Below are 17,117 nucleotides of genomic sequence, written 5' to 3' on the forward strand. Positions count from 1 at the left end.
CAACAGTAGCTAGCTGTGGATGGAAAGTCTAAGAATCAAGTTGTTATACAGTCCCACACGGCCGGATATTTCATCTGGTCTTCTGTATCTGCTGGAATCATGGAGAAGTAGGCTTCAATGTTAGTAAAGGAATTGATGCGCTAATAAGGCAAGAGCAAGCAGGCAAAGAGCAAAAGCTTCCTTCTGTGTCCCTATATGAGCTTCCAGCAGAAGGTATAGCCCATGTTAAAGGTGTGTCTTCTCCCTTCAAAGGTCCAGACTAGAAGTGGATTCATCTACTTTAAACCAAGCAGAATATCTTTCATAGGTGTGCCTTCCATTTCTGATGTCATGTTGACAACCAAGAATAGCCATCACAACTAAGACTACATGGAGAAACCCTGTCTCAATAGACTAGACCAAACAACAACAACAACAAAAAAACCCAAAACAAAACAAAAACAACAAAAAAAAAAAAACAAAAAAATTCCACCAAGACTAAAAGTGACTTCTGGAAGGAAGAGTTTTTGTCTCAGATGCTACTTCCTCCAATGAGGCCACACCCTCTAAACATTCCCAAACATCTCCACCAACTAGGGACCAAGTGTTACATGCCTGAGTCTATGGGGGCATTTCTCATTCAAGGCAGCACAGAGGCCCCAACTATAGTTGATCCTGTTCTCCAGTCTCACAAAGTCTGGAACTCAAGGTGTGTACATGCCTGGCCATTTACTCTGTGGGGCATTTTTTGAAGGATGGTCTCACCGCCTAGGCTGGCCTACAATGAGAAATAAACGTCATTAAGGAGAAACCTGCTCCACCCTGGGAAAAAGGGAAGGGTTCCCTCAGAGCTTAGGGGTTTTCTGGGGCTAGAGAGATGTTAAGAGATCAGTTAAGAGAACTGACTGATCTTCCGAAGGTCCTGAGTTCAAATCCCAGCAACCACATTATGGCTTACAACCATCCGTAATGAGATCTGACGCCCTCTTCTGGTGTGTTTTAAGACAGCTACAGTGTACTTACATAGAATAGTAAATAAAAATGGATTGGCTGGAACGAGCTGGGCAGGAGCGAGGAGAGGTCTTGAGTTCAATTCCCAGCAACCACATGAAGGCTCACAACCATCTATACAGCTACAGTGTACTCATATACATAGAATAATAAATTTTAAAAAGGGTTTTCTGACACAAGGGCATCTTGGCAGTTGGGAGCCAATGAATACCACAAAGTGACACCACACATCAAACTTCACATGAGATTTATTGGAGAGAGACACAGAATGGCGGCTGTCTCAGTGAGAACAGCTACAGCAGAGGGCTGCGTGAAGGAAAGGCTCTTATAGGTTTTAGGACCATGCACAGTGAGCATGGAAAGGTGGAAAAGTCCAGAGCTGTCCTGAGCATCGTTCTGCTGTTAATGCTGAATCCTACGGAAGGGGATTGCCTGGTCTCAAGAGCCAGGCTCAAGCCAGTGGCTGGCTGTCCCTCCTTTGGCCCTTTTCCCTGCTTTCTTCCCTTTTATGTTTAGTATTGATAACTAATCAGGAGTCAGGAAAGAAAACAACATTATCATTAAACTACTTCCTGCTGTGTGAGGGTGTTGAAGTCCATGGGGCAAGCATGATCTTCACCATCAGGGCATGTTCAGGGGTTGTAGGTCTCTGGTCCCTGTAGTTTGGTGGAGAAGCAGGGTTAGGGAGAGTAGTGTCCAACTCCATACAGGACCATCAGTGATCCATCAGCCAGAGAGGCACTGAACTGTTGTTTACATTTTTGAACATCTGTCAGGAGTTGTCAGTTCTTTACTATAGCTAACTGGCTGACATAGAAACATCATTCCTCCCTGTGGAGGAGGCAGAGGTCACTCTTCTCCACTGTTGGTAGATCTAAGCTCATCAATTTCTCTCTAATGGTTTTTAAGTTGTTTGCATGGAAACGAGAATTTTTCTTAAAGCCAGACAACAGCTTGTGTGTGTAGCCTCCCCCAGCCTTGAGCAGGCTGACTCAGACCTGTTCTTTAAGGAGACTTTAAGGAGACCACCTAGGGTGGAGTCTTCCGACCTAGATGGGTCTATTGTTCTATCACCTGCGCTGTTCTCCAAGACGCTACCTGCTGAGAGTCTGAACCTGCCTTCCTGAGAAATTCCTGAGGTAACTGACAACCTGGCTACTGACAACTTACTGCCAACAAGTGCTGTCAGACTAATTGCTCTTGATGCCTTATTGCCAGCATGGCAGGGGCTGGGCTTTCCCCCTTTATAAGCACAGACTCTTAGTAAACATTGGGCCTTGATCAGAAAAATTTGTCTTGGTCTCTTCTTTCCCGTTATTTGGTTTTAACAGGCACCTTTTCTGTGGTGATTTGAATATGCTATGGCCCATATTTGAATATGTGGCAATATTAGGAGGTGTGGCCTTGTTGAAGAAAGTGTGTCACTGTGGGTATGGGCATAGGAATCTTGTCCTATCTGTCTAGAAGCAAGTCTTCTCCTAGCATCCTTCAGATGAAGATATAGTACTTTTAGTTCCTCCTGCACCATGCCTGCATGAATGCTACCATGCTCCCACCGTGATGATAATGGACTGAACCTCTGAACCCATAAGCCAGCCCCAGTTAAAAGGAGTTTCCTTGGGGGCTGGAGAGATAGCGATTAAAAGCACTTACTGCTCTTCCAGAGGTCCTGAGTTCAATTCTAAGAAACCACATGGTGGCTCTTAACATCTGTAATGGAATCCGATGCCCTCTTTTGGTGTGTCTGAAGACAACTAGTATACCCATATAGGTAAAATAAATGCTTAAATGGGCAGGTAGTAAGAAACTTAGAGTAGCCGGGCGTGGTGGCGCACGCCTTTAATCCCAGCACTCGGGAGGCAGAGGCAGGCGGATTTCTGAGTTCGAGGCCAGCCTGGTCTACAAAGTGAGTTCCAGGACAGCTAGGGCTACACAGAGAAACCCTGTCTCGACCCAAAAAAAAAAAGTTTCCTTAGTCTTAGTATGTGTTCATGGCAGTAAAACCCTAAGACAGAAGTTGGTATTAGAAGTGGGATATTGGGGCTGGTGAGATGGCTCAGTGGTTAAGAGTACCAACTGCTCTTCTGAAGGTCCTGAGTTCAAATTCTAGCGACCACATGGTGGCTCACAACCACCCATAATAAGATCTGATGCCCTCTTCTGGTGTGTCTGAAGTCAGCTACAGTGTACTTACATATGATAAATTAATTAATTTTTAAAAAAAGTGGGATATTGTTGTGATAGGCATGACTATGTTTTTATTTGGAGGAATGTGGATTTGGGGACTTAGATTTGGAAAACAGTGGAATGCTTTTTATTATTTATTTACTTATTTATTTTGCAGTGGAATGCTTTAAGTGAGGCTTAATGGGCCATCCTAGTAGGAATATGGAAGACTTTGTTGCTGAGAGTGACTTGAACTGTGCTGACCTGGCCCAATAGGTTTCAGTGAAGAAGAATTTCAGTATGTGGTTTAGAAACTGTTTTTGTGGCGTTTTGGTGAAGAATGTGGCTGCTTTTTTGCCTTTGTCTGAGGAGTCTATCTGAGGCTAAGGTAAAGAGATTTTTATTAAATGCATTGACAAAAGAAAATTTCAATTTTTTTTTTCAAGACAGGGTTTCTCTGTGTAGCCCTGGCTGTCCTGGAACTCACTTTGTAGACCAGGCTGTTCTGGAACTCACTCTGTAGATCAGGCTGGCCTCGAACTCAGAGATTCACCTGCCTCTGCTTCCCAAGTGCTGAGATTGAAGGTATGTGCCTCCACACCTGCTGTTTTCAGGCTTTCTCATCTCTCCCATGGTACACTTTGAAGGCTAGCACTAAGACTTCTGCCTGTGGAGTCGGGGGTGGGGTGGTTCTCTGGGTTTTTAAGTTTGTCACTAATATCAGGGAAAATCTGGGAGAAGTTGGTCATAAGGAGTTGTTTCCTATATGGGGGTCTCAGGATTTGCATTGTTAAAAGAGAGCTTTCTAACACAGTCTAGGAATTGAGATGGGTTTTCATGTTTGTCCTGGATGGCCACTTTCCTTATAAAGACTGGTAAGGAGGCAAGTAATAAATTGATCTCTAGCTAAAATGCCCTCTGGAGTATTGTAGTCCCTCCCAGGACCCCAATCAGGGACCATCTCAGTCCCAGCCAGGTGGACAGCCTACTTTGGTGGACCTCATCTTGCACGTACTTCAGCCCAGTCTGACTCACCTGTGCTCCTTGGGAGAAGGATGGTGGTGAGAATCCTGTAAACATCATGGAAAGTAAGTTTGTATGATTTGAGCCGGGTGTGGTGGTGCACACCTTTAATCCCAGTACTTGGGAGGCAGAGGCAGGCAAATTTCTGATTTTGAGACCAGCCTGGTCTACAGAGTGAGTTCCAGGACAGCCAGGGCTAGACAGAGAAACCCTGTCTTGGAAAAAAACAAACCAAACAAACAAACAAACAAAGTTTGTATGATTTGACAATATATCAGAATTCTTTAATAGAAGTGGAGAGAGAGAGAGATTAGTGATATAGGACTCCAATCTTTTTTTTCCTTTCATCTTCATAGCCCTGGCTGCCTGGAACAAGCTCTGTAGACAAGGCTGGCCTTAAACTCAGAGATTTATCTACCTCTGCCTCCAGAATGCTGGGATTATGGGTTTGGTGACTGTGCCACCGCTGCCTGGCTCCCAGTCTTTTTTCTATCAGAGAGAGTTCACTCAGTGAGAAGCCATCCACCCTGTCACTACTTGCAGAGGTGGGCTGGGTAAGGGGAGTTAGAGAGGGGGCTCCATCACAGTGTGGGAATGACTAGCAGGTCAAGGGCCACCAGTGGGCATAAAGTGAGTGCCAGCAAGATTTGACAAGCATGGCCTGTGGCTGGAGAGGGAGAAGGGAGACAGAAAAGACCAGAAAAGGAGCTGTGGGTTGAGGCCAAGTGAAAGCAGTAGAGAACTCACCTGGTTTGGGCTTCATGGGTAGGAGGAGCTGGGTAATGGGTCAGGAAGAACAGAGAGAGGGCTTGGAGCAGAGATAAGAGAAGGCTTTTGTTGGGAGCGACCCTGTTTAAATGTTAACTGCCTTGTCAGCCATAAGTGCTTAGTTACAAAGTTTTGGCCTTGGTGGAAAAGTACTAGATTAGTTAAGATTTTTGTGGGAAAAGTTGAGGCCTCTGTAGGAAAGTACTACCTCCAGTTAAGAACAAATAGCTATAGATCTTGTGGACAGGTACCTAGCAACCCATTCTGTTCTGTTTCTCCTGCTGTGTTTTACCTAGCCAATCTCCTGCTTTTGGGAACAGGTGCATTCTCCCAGAAGCAAAGCGACTCTGTGTCATCCCTCTCCCCATATCCTGCTTCATGGGCGTAAAACCTACCTGGGAAAAATAAAGTTTGACAGCTTGATCAATCAGACTTGCTGTCAGTTCTTTGTGTTCCTCGCTCCCCGTTCTCTCCACAGGTGGTTCCTCAGACCCTGTTTGACTGACCCGTGGGCCCGGACAGACATGGACATAGGGAATCTCTTTCCATTTCCCCAATCATGCATAGTAATTGTAAAGGTTCCAAATAACATTGGAGTCTAGGTTGCCATTTGTGATGGTTTGTACATGTTTGGCCCAGGAATGGCACTATTAGAGGAGGTGTGGGCTTGTTGGAGTAGATGTGGCATTGTGGGCATGGGCTTTAAGACTCTACTTTTAACTGTCTGGAATTGAGTCTTCCACTAGCAGCCTTCAGAAGATGTTGAACTCTCAGCTCTACCTGCACCATGCCTGCCTGGATGCTGCCATGCCTTGATGATAATGGATTGAACCTCTGAACCTGTCAGCCAGCTCCAATTAAATGTTGTCCTTATAAGAGTTGCCTTGGTCATGGTATCTGTTCACAGGGGTAAAACCCTAACTAAGAGGTTGATTCCAGGGACTGGGGTATTGTGATAGGCCTGACCATGCTTTTGCTGGGAAGAATGTGGATTTTGGGACTTTGGGTTTGGAAAATGGTGGAATGCTTTAAATGGGGCTTAATGGGCCATAAAGTAGGAATGTGGAAAACTTTGTTGCTCAGAGTAACTTCAACTGTGCAGATCTGGCCCAAGAGGTTTCAGAGGAGAATTTTAGTATGTGGCATAGAGGCTGTTTTTATGGTATTTTTGTGAAGAATATGGCTGCTTTTTGCCCTTGTCTGAAGAGTCTACCTGAGTTTAAGATAAAGAGATTTATATTAATTGCATTGATAAAGGAAGTCTCAAAAAAGCCTAACAGAACACGGTATGTACTTACTAGTAAGTTCAGAATATCCAAGATTCAATTCACAGACCATATCAAGCCCAAGAAGGAAAACCAAAATGTGAATGCTTCAGTGCTTCTTAGAAGGGGGAACAAAATACTCACAGGAGGAAATATGGAGGCAAAGTATGGAGCAGACACTGAAGTCTCTGGGCCATCCAGAGACTGCCCACCTGGGGATCTATCCCATATACAGTCACCAAACCTGGACGATATTGTGGATTCCAGGAAGTGCTTGCTGATGGCTGCTTCCTGAGAGGCTCTTCGAGAGCCTAACTAATACAGAGAAGGATGCTCGCAGCCAACCATTGGACTGAGCATGGGGTCCCCAATGGAGGAGTTGGAGAAGGGACTGAAGGAGCTGAGAGGGGTTGCAGCCCCATAGAGGGATCAACAGTATCAACCTGCCAGACCCCCTGGAGCTCCTGGGGACTGGACCACCAACCAAAGAATACACATGGAGGGACCCATGGCTCCGGTCGCATATGTGGCAGAAGATGGCCTTGTTGGACATCAGTGGGAGGAGATGCCCCAGTGTAGGGGGTTGCCAGGGAGGGAAGATGGGAGTGGGTGGGTGGCGGAACACCCTAATAGAGGCAGAGGGAGGGGGGATAGGACAGGGAGATTCTAAAAGGGGAGACCTGGAAAGGGAAAAACATTTGAAATGTAAATAAGGAAAATATCCAATTAAAAAAAAAAAAAAGGAAAATATCCAAGAAAAAGAAAAAAAAAAAACCTAGCAGAAACTATTCTCTGGATAAGTCTTATGAAGAGCATTTTGAAAGTGTGGCAAGTTTAGAAGAGAAAAATATAAAATGTATGATTCGAGTATTAGAAAGGGCACCAGCAAATGAAGTGGAGCTAATCCTCTGTTCAAGGATATTAGATTGAATTAAAGGAGTGGGACTTTGGGGCAAGATCTTACCTAGCAAAGTTTAGATCCAGGCATGGTGGTGCACAACTTTAATCCCAAGACATAAAGCCAAGAAGATCTCTGAATTCAAGATCAGCCTGAGAAAGAGCAAGTTCTAGGTGAAGAAAAGTTTAAATCCAACCTTGATGGACCACACCTTTAATCCTATTGCTCAGGAGAAACACATGCAAATTTCTGAGTTCAAGGTCAATCTATAGAAAAAGATCCAGGACTGCCAAGCTTAGGCAATGAAGGAGTTGGAAAACAAAGCTGGTAATAATGTAATAAAACTAGGGAGCCATGTTCCAGCTCCTGCAAGCAGCAGAACTTGGCAGCTTCAGCCATGTGACTCTGGCTTTAGTCAAAAATAGAAGGGACTACTGGAGCTAAGAAATTAGTGTTAAGAGATCAGCAGTGTTGTGGAATGAGCAGGGCTCAGAGCGAGAGCTGGAGAGATGGCTCAGCAGTTAAGAGCACTGACTGCTCTTCTGGAGGTCCTGAGTTCAAATCCCAGAAACCACATGGTGGGTCACAACCATCTGCAATCTGATTGGATGCCCTCTGCCCTTTTCTGGTGTGTCTGAAGACAGCTACAATGTACTTACATATAATAAATCTTTTAAAAGGAAAAGGAGGTCAGGCAGTGGTGGCACACGCCTTTAATCTCAGTACTTGGGAGGCAGAGGCAGGCAGATTTCTGAGTTCGAGGCCAGCCTGGTCTACAGAGTGAGAGCAAGAAATCTGCTTGCCTCTGCCTCCCAAGTGCTGGGATTAAAGGTGTGCACCACCACCACCCAGCTACACAGTATTTTTAAAATGTTTTATTTTACATGTGTGGGTGTTTTGCTTGCATGCATGTAAACCATATGCATGCAGTGTCCAAGCAGGCCAGAAGAATCAGCTCCCCTAGCATTGGAGTTACAGACAGTTGTGAGCTCCTGTGTAGATGCTGGAAATCAAACCTGAGTCCTTTGGAAGAGCAGCCAATGCTCTTAACCGCTGAGCCAGCTCTCCAATTCTTTATCCCATCACGGTCCAATCTGATGGCCCTGTTGAGACCACTCTGCCTGTCTGCCTGTTTCTCTGTCTCTCTCTCACACACACACCTACAATAAAAAAAAAAAAAAAAACCTTCCCTTTAATCATACCATGGAGTGGTTGTGTGTCAGCCTATACAGGAAGAAAGATTCGCCACTGCAGCCTCTGGCAGGAGCCTGGATGCTGGGACCCCTATCGTGGGCTTCTTACTCCCGAACTAACAGAGAATAAGTGCACATTATTGTGAGGCATGAAGTGTATGCCATTTTGTTATGGCAGGGTAAGAAGGTACTCAGGTCTCTTGCCACCAGAGGTGGGAAACTCTTCCTGTTCCTGGCTGCTATCTCACCCTTTGCAGCTCCTTTCCTCAGCTAGGGCTATTTTGAGGTTACTGCTATCCTAATAGTCAAGGCTAGAGCCTGCCAACTGTCCAAAAGCTGCATATTGGGGGTGGGGGCAGAGAGAACTACCACAATCAACAATCCTTACTCTGAAAAAGTGACCTACTGGAAGTCTCAGGTATGCTGGGATACAGAGGCAAAGAGTGTTCCCTAAGAGTAGCCAGTGCAGTGGCCAGCAGCAGCCTTGACCTCCCCAGAACACAACTGAAATGGAGAACGTTGGTGTTGGGGTGCAGCTCAGTTGGGGGACACTAGCTTTGCAGCTATTATGCACCAATTACTTGGGAACTAAAATTCTCCTTATAGGAGAAGCAGAAGGTCCAGCAATTTACCAGACTCAGAAGCCCAGAAAGTTCTGAGCTGAGGAGGCCCCGCCCAGCACTGTAAGGCAGCAGAAGTAAGCTAGGGGAAGGGACCTCCAGGGCTGCAGTTTGCAGACTGCACGGGGAGCCTATTCGTTGAGTCTCACACTCCTCCATGCATCCAAGAACCTTGCAGGTTCTCCCCACTAGATTGAATGAAATCTTTTCTTTGGTCTATGACTGGTGTTTTTTCGGGGGTGAATAGACATTTGGTCATTACCACCGCAGGAAAAGTCACCAAAACCATGCATGAAGCCCCAAGAAAGGAAAGAAGGAAAAACTGCGTGGCTGTGCATGTCTGTCACCTATGGGAAACAAGATTCAAATTCTGCAATAATTTCAAGTAGCAAAGTTGGCCATGTGGGCTACATAAGATGAAGGGAGGGAGGGGAGGAAAGGCGTCTGACTTAGGCTGGAGGCCAGCACAGTCCATCTAGGCCTTGCTAGCACCCACCCCAGGCTCAAAGAGCTCTGAGGTTTGAGGGCTGGAGTGGAAGCCTCCATCTACCTGTACAATAGTCACCCTAGGCAAAAGGGACCAAACAAGCCTTCCCTGTCCTTACTCTTCAGGGTTCCTGGGGCACACCAACTCTTGGTTTTCTAAATGAGTCTCAGACTGGGTTCAAACACCTTTCTAAGCTGGATATGGCAATATTGGCCTGCCATCCCAGCAAGAAAACCAAACCTAACCAATGAGCCCAGACAGTTGGCCATGCCTCCCGGGTCAGAGGATAACTTGTGGAGCTGGCATGTGGGTCCCAGAAGGTGCTGTATCTGCTGAACCTTCTCACCCATTAGACACTCCATAGTGATTTACTCACTCACATGCAAATGAGTGTTTTACCCATACATTCTGTTTGTTGTTGTTCGTTTTTAAGGCAGGGGTTCTCTATGTAGCCCTGGTTGTCCTGGAACTCTCTAGACCAGGCTGGCCTCGAACTTACATAGATTCTCCTGCCTCTGCCTCCCCAGTGCCAGGGTTAAAGGAGTGTGCTGCCACCACTAGCCTTGTATTTTAAAGCATGGCTCTGCTTGAGACATATGGTACACATCTCTCATCAAACAGGAAAATGTAAGGTACCTTCAGATACTTCATACATGAAAGGAAAATGCCTGGTTGTCACAGAGTGGCCCTTGCATGGCTGCTTCTACAGAGGACCCAGGTTCCATTCCCAACACCCACATGGTGGCTCACAAACATTCGTAATTCCAGTTCCAGGGGATCATGCACCCTCTTCTGGTCTCCATGGACACTGCATGCACACATACATACAGGCAAAACACTTGTGTAGATAAAAAAAAAATAATAATTTAAAAAAAAATTAGCTATTAAGACACTAAGGTAATAATGCACAAAGAAACCTCATGCACCACAGACATTTCCCTAGAGGGCTATGCTCCAGGTGCCTCTGAGCATGGACGACCATGGGTGGGTGAAGCTAGCTTACAAGTCTGTATGTTACAATCATTAAAGGATCAAAATGGGCAGGGTGTGGTGGCGCACGCCTTTAATCCCAGCACTCGGGAGGCAGAGGCAGGCGGATTTCTGAGTTCGAGGCCAGACTGGTCTACAAAGTGAGTGCCAGGACAGCCAGGGCTACACAGAGAAACCCTGTCTCGAAAATCCAAAAAAAAAAAAAAAAAAAAAAAGAAAGAAAAGAAACTTAGAGTAAAGCAAACAGAAGCTTCCCTGCTGGGGCAGGACCAAGCAATCCAGAGCCTCCCCCCTGAGAAGCTATGCACCCCACCAGAGAAGCTACCATAAACCACAGCATACACATGGCAGGACTGTAACCACGGGCACATTTTGTTCTCGAAGCCAGGAAGACAATGAAGGCTAAGGATTTGCTTATGTCTTCCATCTAGGAAATGCCCATTAGCTCAGAGCATCCATGGGATGCTGCGAAGTGGCAGGGCTGTACTGTGCCTGTCCAGTCAGATGCTACAGAATGGCTACACCCTGGATGATTGGCCCTGGACCCTGCTCCTCACATACCATGGCTTCTTCCACATGGTCTTGCTGTTGGTGCTGTCTTGGCGACTCTTGTATCCTTCGAGATGGGCCTTGCTCAGCGTGAGGCCTAGAGAACCTGAAGGCCCTTTGGAGTGAACACTGCTGCCAGCCCAGAGGCACTGCCCTTCTGAGCTGCTCAGTGACCTACAGGCAGCCATCATCTGAAAAGTCAGAGGGTCCTAGGTGATGAGTTGAACTCTTCAGTTCTCTGTTGGTGGTATACTTTCATAAGGCTATCTGGGTAAGGATAGGAGTAGATAGACTGAATGTTTGTCATGGTAACTCTTTTGTTTTTTATTTGCACACAGCATATGCTTGTGGCTGTATGTGCGACACTATAATCAGGTAGACCCAGTACAACACAGTCCTCCGCTCTGCAGCATCCCAGCATGATCACTTGTGGACAACTTGACCTGTGTGTTTGTCAGTGTTGTAAAGAAGGGATAAAAAGAGGGCTTATTTGTTCAGGCTGGGTGGTGGGAGGCAGAAGACAGCACTTCATATCTTGTAGCTCTTAAGCGTGAGAGACAATTTAACTGAAACTCCATATCCCAGTGGTAACGTTGGGATAACAGGTTTAACCTTCAGGAGCACAAAGTGGGTTGTCACTTCAGGTTACATATATCTGGTTATAGCAAGGGAAAGAGCTATTGCTTAACAGCTTCTAGAACATCTGACTTGAGAGTCTCAAATGGTTCTGAAAGGGACCCCATCCCTGAGCCACACACCCCAGCCCCTCACTGGGAAATTCTAGGCAGGAACTCCACCCCTGAGCCAGACTCTCAGTCCTTTCCTGTAAAATTATACTATGTCACTCTACATGAACTACATCTCCAGCCACGAGAAGTTTCTGAACAACATTCCAAACAGACACACATATAGAGCTGGTGATATGGTTCAGTGGCATCAAAAGGCCCTAGCCCAGAACCAAAAATAAATAAATAAATAATAATAAAAACCAAGAAGATTCATGGGTTTCAATTTTTCACACACACAGTAAGTAGTCCAAAAACACTTTATCAGAACTCAAATGAGATAATAAGTGCAAACCCTATGACAGCATTCTTTTTCAGCACAATTCCTCTTCAGAATGAATGGAACCTTTTTTTCCTGAAACTACAGTCCTAAGCTGAGAAAGGCAGAAAGCCATCCCAACTATCCAAGGCTGGGGATCAGCCAACAGAGTGGCATGTTACAATGCTAGGCAAGTGGGTAGGCTCAGGCATGCTGCGGGTGTGAAGGACACAATCAACAATGTCTGCAGCAGCTGTGCAGCCTGAACTTAGACTTGACCCAGTTCCCACATTACCAGAGTTTTCCCCATAGTTCCCGGGGAAGCCTGGGGTAAAATGCTATTATGACTAGGGTTGGTAGTACACACTTGGGATTCTAGCACTAAAGAGGCTGAGGCAGGAGAATGGAAAGTTCTCAATCAGCACAGATTCCATCAAGATGGTCTCAAAGACTAACCAACCAGCCAATAAAAAAACCTGGTATGGTAGTACTCAATTGGGATCTTGTCTCACTACTGAAAAGATAAGGAGTTCAAGGTCATCTGCCACAGTTTGGGGCTGTCTTTAAAAAAAAGCCAAAATGAGGGGCTCAGGACACAGGTCACTCTCAAAAGACCCAGCACTCACATGACAGTTCACAACTGGCTGTAACTCTAGCTGCAGATTAGAGGACTTCTGGCCTCTGCAAGCCCTGCATCCACATGTGTGCAGACATGCATGCAGGCAGAATACCATACATATAAAACAGAACAATCTTTAAAAAGAAAAGAAAGAAACCAATCCAAAAAGAGAGCCCCAAAGCAAGCCAGCTGCTACAGCTTTCAAATGCTGATTAAAGTCCCTCAGCACTGCCGGCATGGCCATCTCTAGATGGAACGCATCTCAGAGCTGATGGCGTAGTCGCCTCTGAACCTCATGCACCTCAAGCTTGAGCTCCCCTCCTTCAAAGAGAGACCCAGAAACCCAAACCTTCAGAGTACGCTGCCAACATCACAAGCAACAATAAAGGAGTGGCCCCAAAGTCACTTTATTAACAAGTGGCTTGAAAGCACAGAGAGGTGTCTGCTAACATCACCACTAGCACCTCTTCCACAGGCCTCTTCTGGAGAAGCTGAGTATGTTATGGCTAACAGCTTAGTGTCTAAAGAAGAGGCTGGTGTCCCAAGGGAGGAGGACCGGCTCCTCCAAATGTTGGAGCAATCTTTGGCTGCCCCAGGTAGACCCAGTTATGGGGTGAGGAGGAAACGTTTGGAAGTAAGACCTCACTGGCCCCAGACTGTTGGGTCCACCAGCATAGACCTGGTAGTGCAAAAGAGACTGCTAGACTGTCATAGCTGGCCCGGCAAGCAGGTGCCTGAGTCACATCAATTAAGGACAATCTGTGCAAGGCCAGGAGTGGTGGCATACACCTTTAATCCCAGCACTTGAGAGGCAGAGACAGGCGGATCTCTATGAGTTTGAGGCCCGTCTGGTGTGTGAGTTCCAGAATAGCCAGGGCTAACCAGAAAAACCCTGTCTCAAAAAAACAAAAAAACAGACAAAGACACCCAAATCAAACCAAAACAATCACCATCAATTCAACCAAGAAATAGCCCAGGTCAGGTTTCTGGAGAAGCTGGGCCAGGAGAAGATAGAATGCCAGCACAAGGTAAAGACCTAGGTCTTTCTCCTAATAAAGTCTGACTTTGTCACTGTGGCTGACGAGGGTCAGGGAGCTGGGAAATGGACATTCTCCACCCAAATGAGCTTGGGCCTTCTGGGAAGGTCCCTGGTTTTCCATTGAGAAGATTCTTGAAGTCATCAGAAACAGAAATAGAGCCTTGATGTCCAGCAGGTGATCTCTGGGTTCCACGCAGGACTCAAGAGCCGAACAGTCTGGAAAAGTCAGAAGGTGAAATGACCATGAGGACAGGAAGGGGCTGTGGTAAAAACTCTGGCACACAGCTGGGCGTGGTGATGCACATCAGCTATCCCAGCACCATTGAGGCCAAGCAGGAGGACTACACAGTTAAAACCAGCGTGGGCTACACAACAAACTACTATCTCGAACACACTGTTGGGGATTATTTTTCATGAAAGTGCTTCATGGTTCTGCACTTAAACATAACTATTGGCTAGGCAAGGTGACACAGTGAATAAAGGAGCTTGCTGCCAAACTTAATGGTCTCAGTTTGATCCACAGGATCAACAAGGTGGAAGGAGAGAACCAACTCCTGAAAATTGTTCCCTGCCTTCCACAAGCATACTTTATCACATGTGTGCACCCCTAGGTAAACATATAAAATAATACCACAAAAAACAAAAACCCTGTTGGCTGGACACTGAGGTATATGCCTGTAATCCCAAGAGGCATGCTAACACTGATGCCTGACTGCCAAGGTATGAACTCAGATCCCTACTTCACACTATAAAAGCCATTTCAGTGGTCACACTTGTGTGTCTCAGGACTCACAGGTCTGGGGCAGAGGCATCAGAAGTCTGAGGGCAGCCTGACCTACAATCAGACTCTGCCAAACAAACAAACAAACAAACAAACACCAAAACAATCAAAGAGAATGGCTGTAAAAAACAGAAGCCAGTAGTAAATCCTACCTGCTGGCTTCTACTAAGGCTTTGAAGGCAGGAACATGCAGTCTGTTGGACTTTGAAGCCATCCAGTACAGGTTAACACAACATCAGGGGTGGGAGACACATGGCCAGATTGGACTTAGAGACCACCCTCCAATGTAACCAGAGTTCTTATTTTGGAAGAAGGGATAGCCCTTGAGCTTCAACTAGGGGCTGATAGGATGGCTCAGTAGGTGCCCCATGCCAAGCCTGATAACCTGAGTTTGATTCCCCAGGACCCACATTATAAACAGACAAACTGTGAAAAGGGCAGGAGCAGGTAATGAATGTGAGCACCAAGCAAGGTAAACTTACACGATCATGCAGAGCATCATGAACACATTCCACAGTGCGATGAAGATCCGGAAATACCTCAGGCTTAGTAAAAACTCTCGGATGTTGTCTCCTGCAAAGCCAGAAAGTATGGTTCATGAGGCTGTAACCCAACCTACTACCAAACATCTGTGGCAGCCCCTGATGCATCCTTGTGGAGCACCAATTCCCAATGCCTCTGAATGGTGCAAGAATGGGCACGTGGCTCAAGTCTGTCCAATTAGAGTTCTTCCTGAGCCGTGGGTCCTAGTTACCAGGCCCAGGTTGGCTAGACTGAGAATTTGCCATCTCCACACTTTGTGGCCGAACTTAGAGCACTGCATGCGCACCAGAACACATCACCTGCCATCGCTCTGGTTTACCTCCTTAGCTTTTTGTTTTTTGTTTTTTTTTTTAATAAATGTTGTTGGTTTTTTGTTTTAAAATAGAGCAGAATATGTTTAAGTCAGAGGACAAACTATCAATTCTCTCCTACGATGTAAAACCTGGGGAATTGAACCCAGTCAGTCTTGGTGGCAACTGCCTTTGCCTGATGGGCCTTTTAGCAGCTTCTGTAAATTGGATTTTGAGACCAGGTCTCACTCTGGGGCTGAGGCTGGCTCAAAACTCTAATCATATCCACACTTGTCATGGAAAGGACCTCTGCCATGTCACATCAACCCACGCTGGCGGCGGCAGCAGCGGCAGCGGCAGCAGCGGCAGCAGCAGCAGCAGCGGCAGCGGCAGCAGCACCTTCCTGACACCCACTTTCACTATCCCTCCAGAACACCCTCTGAATCGCCCTGGGCTGAGTCCCACAGGGCAGGATCACTTTCTTTACCCACACCCCGACAGAGCAGTCAGCTAAGTGGCTGGCAATATGGTACGCACTCAATAAAGCTGATGAACAGAGCATGGTGGAGTACTCTTGTCATTCAAACACCTAGGAGGCAGAGGCAGAGGCAGAGGGAGCAGGCATTCAAGGCTAGTCATGGCCCTCTAATACCACATCTCAACAATAAAAAGGAAAAAGAGAGGAAAGCGCAGGTTGGTGAGAGAGAACAGGCACCCTGGAATCGACTTAAAGTGTTGAAGGTAGAAAGACATGCTTACCTGTGCTGGGTTCCTTCGATTCTTCCCCAAAGCCTTGTGTGTCCTTCTTTTTCCTATAAAGAACAGCAGATAACTCCAGCTTTCCGTGAAACATAAACACCATCGGATTTCCTGACCCTGACACTCAGCTAGGAAGGGCATGAACTTCAGCTCTGCCCCCGACTTGCAGTGTGACCTGGGGCAGTGATACAACCCTCTGTGAGACACTCTCAACCAGCCTAGTCCATCACAGCTGGGTGTGCAGCCACAGACAGGATAGAGTGGGTCCAAGAGCCAGAAAGGCATTCTTGAGGGATAAGCCTGAGCATGAGGCTCTTTGGAGATGCAAGCAATCCCAGGGTGCAGATTTTTTTTTGTTTGTTTAATATTAATCTGCAAGTAAGAATGAGTGTGCCGGGCCGGGCGTGGTGGCGCACGCCTTTAATCCCAGCACTTGGGAGGCAGAGGCAGGCGGATTTCTGAGTTCGAGGCCAACCTGGTCTACAGAGTGAGTTCCAGGATAGCCAGGGCTACACAGAGAAACCCTGTCTCGAAAAACCAAAAAAAAAAAAAAAAAAAAAAAAAAGAATGAGTGTGCCATCCCGCAGCAGTTGTGTGGAGATCAAAAGGACAATCAACAGGATTTCTACCATGGGGGATCCGGGAATCGGACTCAAGTAGTCAGGCTTGGCAGCAAGCGCCTCTGCCCGCTGAGCCGTTCCCTGGTCTAGAGAGTACAGATTTAAAGATCCTGGAGTGATACAGAACTGTCAGAGCCTGGTGAAGCAGCGCGGAGGCGTGGCTAGAGGTAGGATTAGTGGGGCGTGGAGCATGCACAGGGCGGGACTGGCGGTGACCAAGGGTGTGGGCGGGGACTGGCTGTGGGAGGGCCTGGCTGTCTGGGACACCGCCTGTCGCGGCCTACTCACAGTTTAAAGTTGAGCACAGCCCCGGCGTTCATCAGTAGCGTCCTGCGGAGGGACAGTAACGGTCAGTAAGGGTCACCCCCACCCCTCTGACTGCCACTCTCCGACCTCTAACACCCCTCATTCATATTACCCGAACAGCAGTATGTCTCCGATCATCCTTACACCCAAGGCGTCCGTCAAACCGG

General features: G+C 46.8%; 1 protein-coding gene across 1 annotated transcript; it reads right to left on the reverse strand.

The window, feature by feature from the left end:
• Positions 1 to 11,256: 11,256 nt before the first annotated feature.
• Positions 11,257 to 17,107, reverse strand: Smim7 (small integral membrane protein 7). The gene is made up of 5 exons (NM_172396.3): positions 17,063 to 17,107; positions 16,933 to 16,974; positions 16,025 to 16,077; positions 14,915 to 15,005; positions 11,257 to 13,867 (listed from the first exon to the last, which is right to left on the reverse strand). Exons 1-5 carry the CDS (start codon positions 17,086 to 17,088, stop codon positions 13,852 to 13,854), a joined length of 228 nt encoding a protein of 75 aa, NP_765984.1. The 5' UTR covers positions 17,089 to 17,107; the 3' UTR covers positions 11,257 to 13,851.
• Between the last annotated feature and the right edge of the window lie 10 nt (positions 17,108 to 17,117).

The sequence above is a fragment of the Mus musculus genome, chromosome 8 (genome assembly GCF_000001635.26).
Source record: "Mus musculus strain C57BL/6J chromosome 8, GRCm38.p6 C57BL/6J".
NCBI classification, from domain to species: Eukaryota; Metazoa; Chordata; class Mammalia; order Rodentia; family Muridae; genus Mus; species Mus musculus.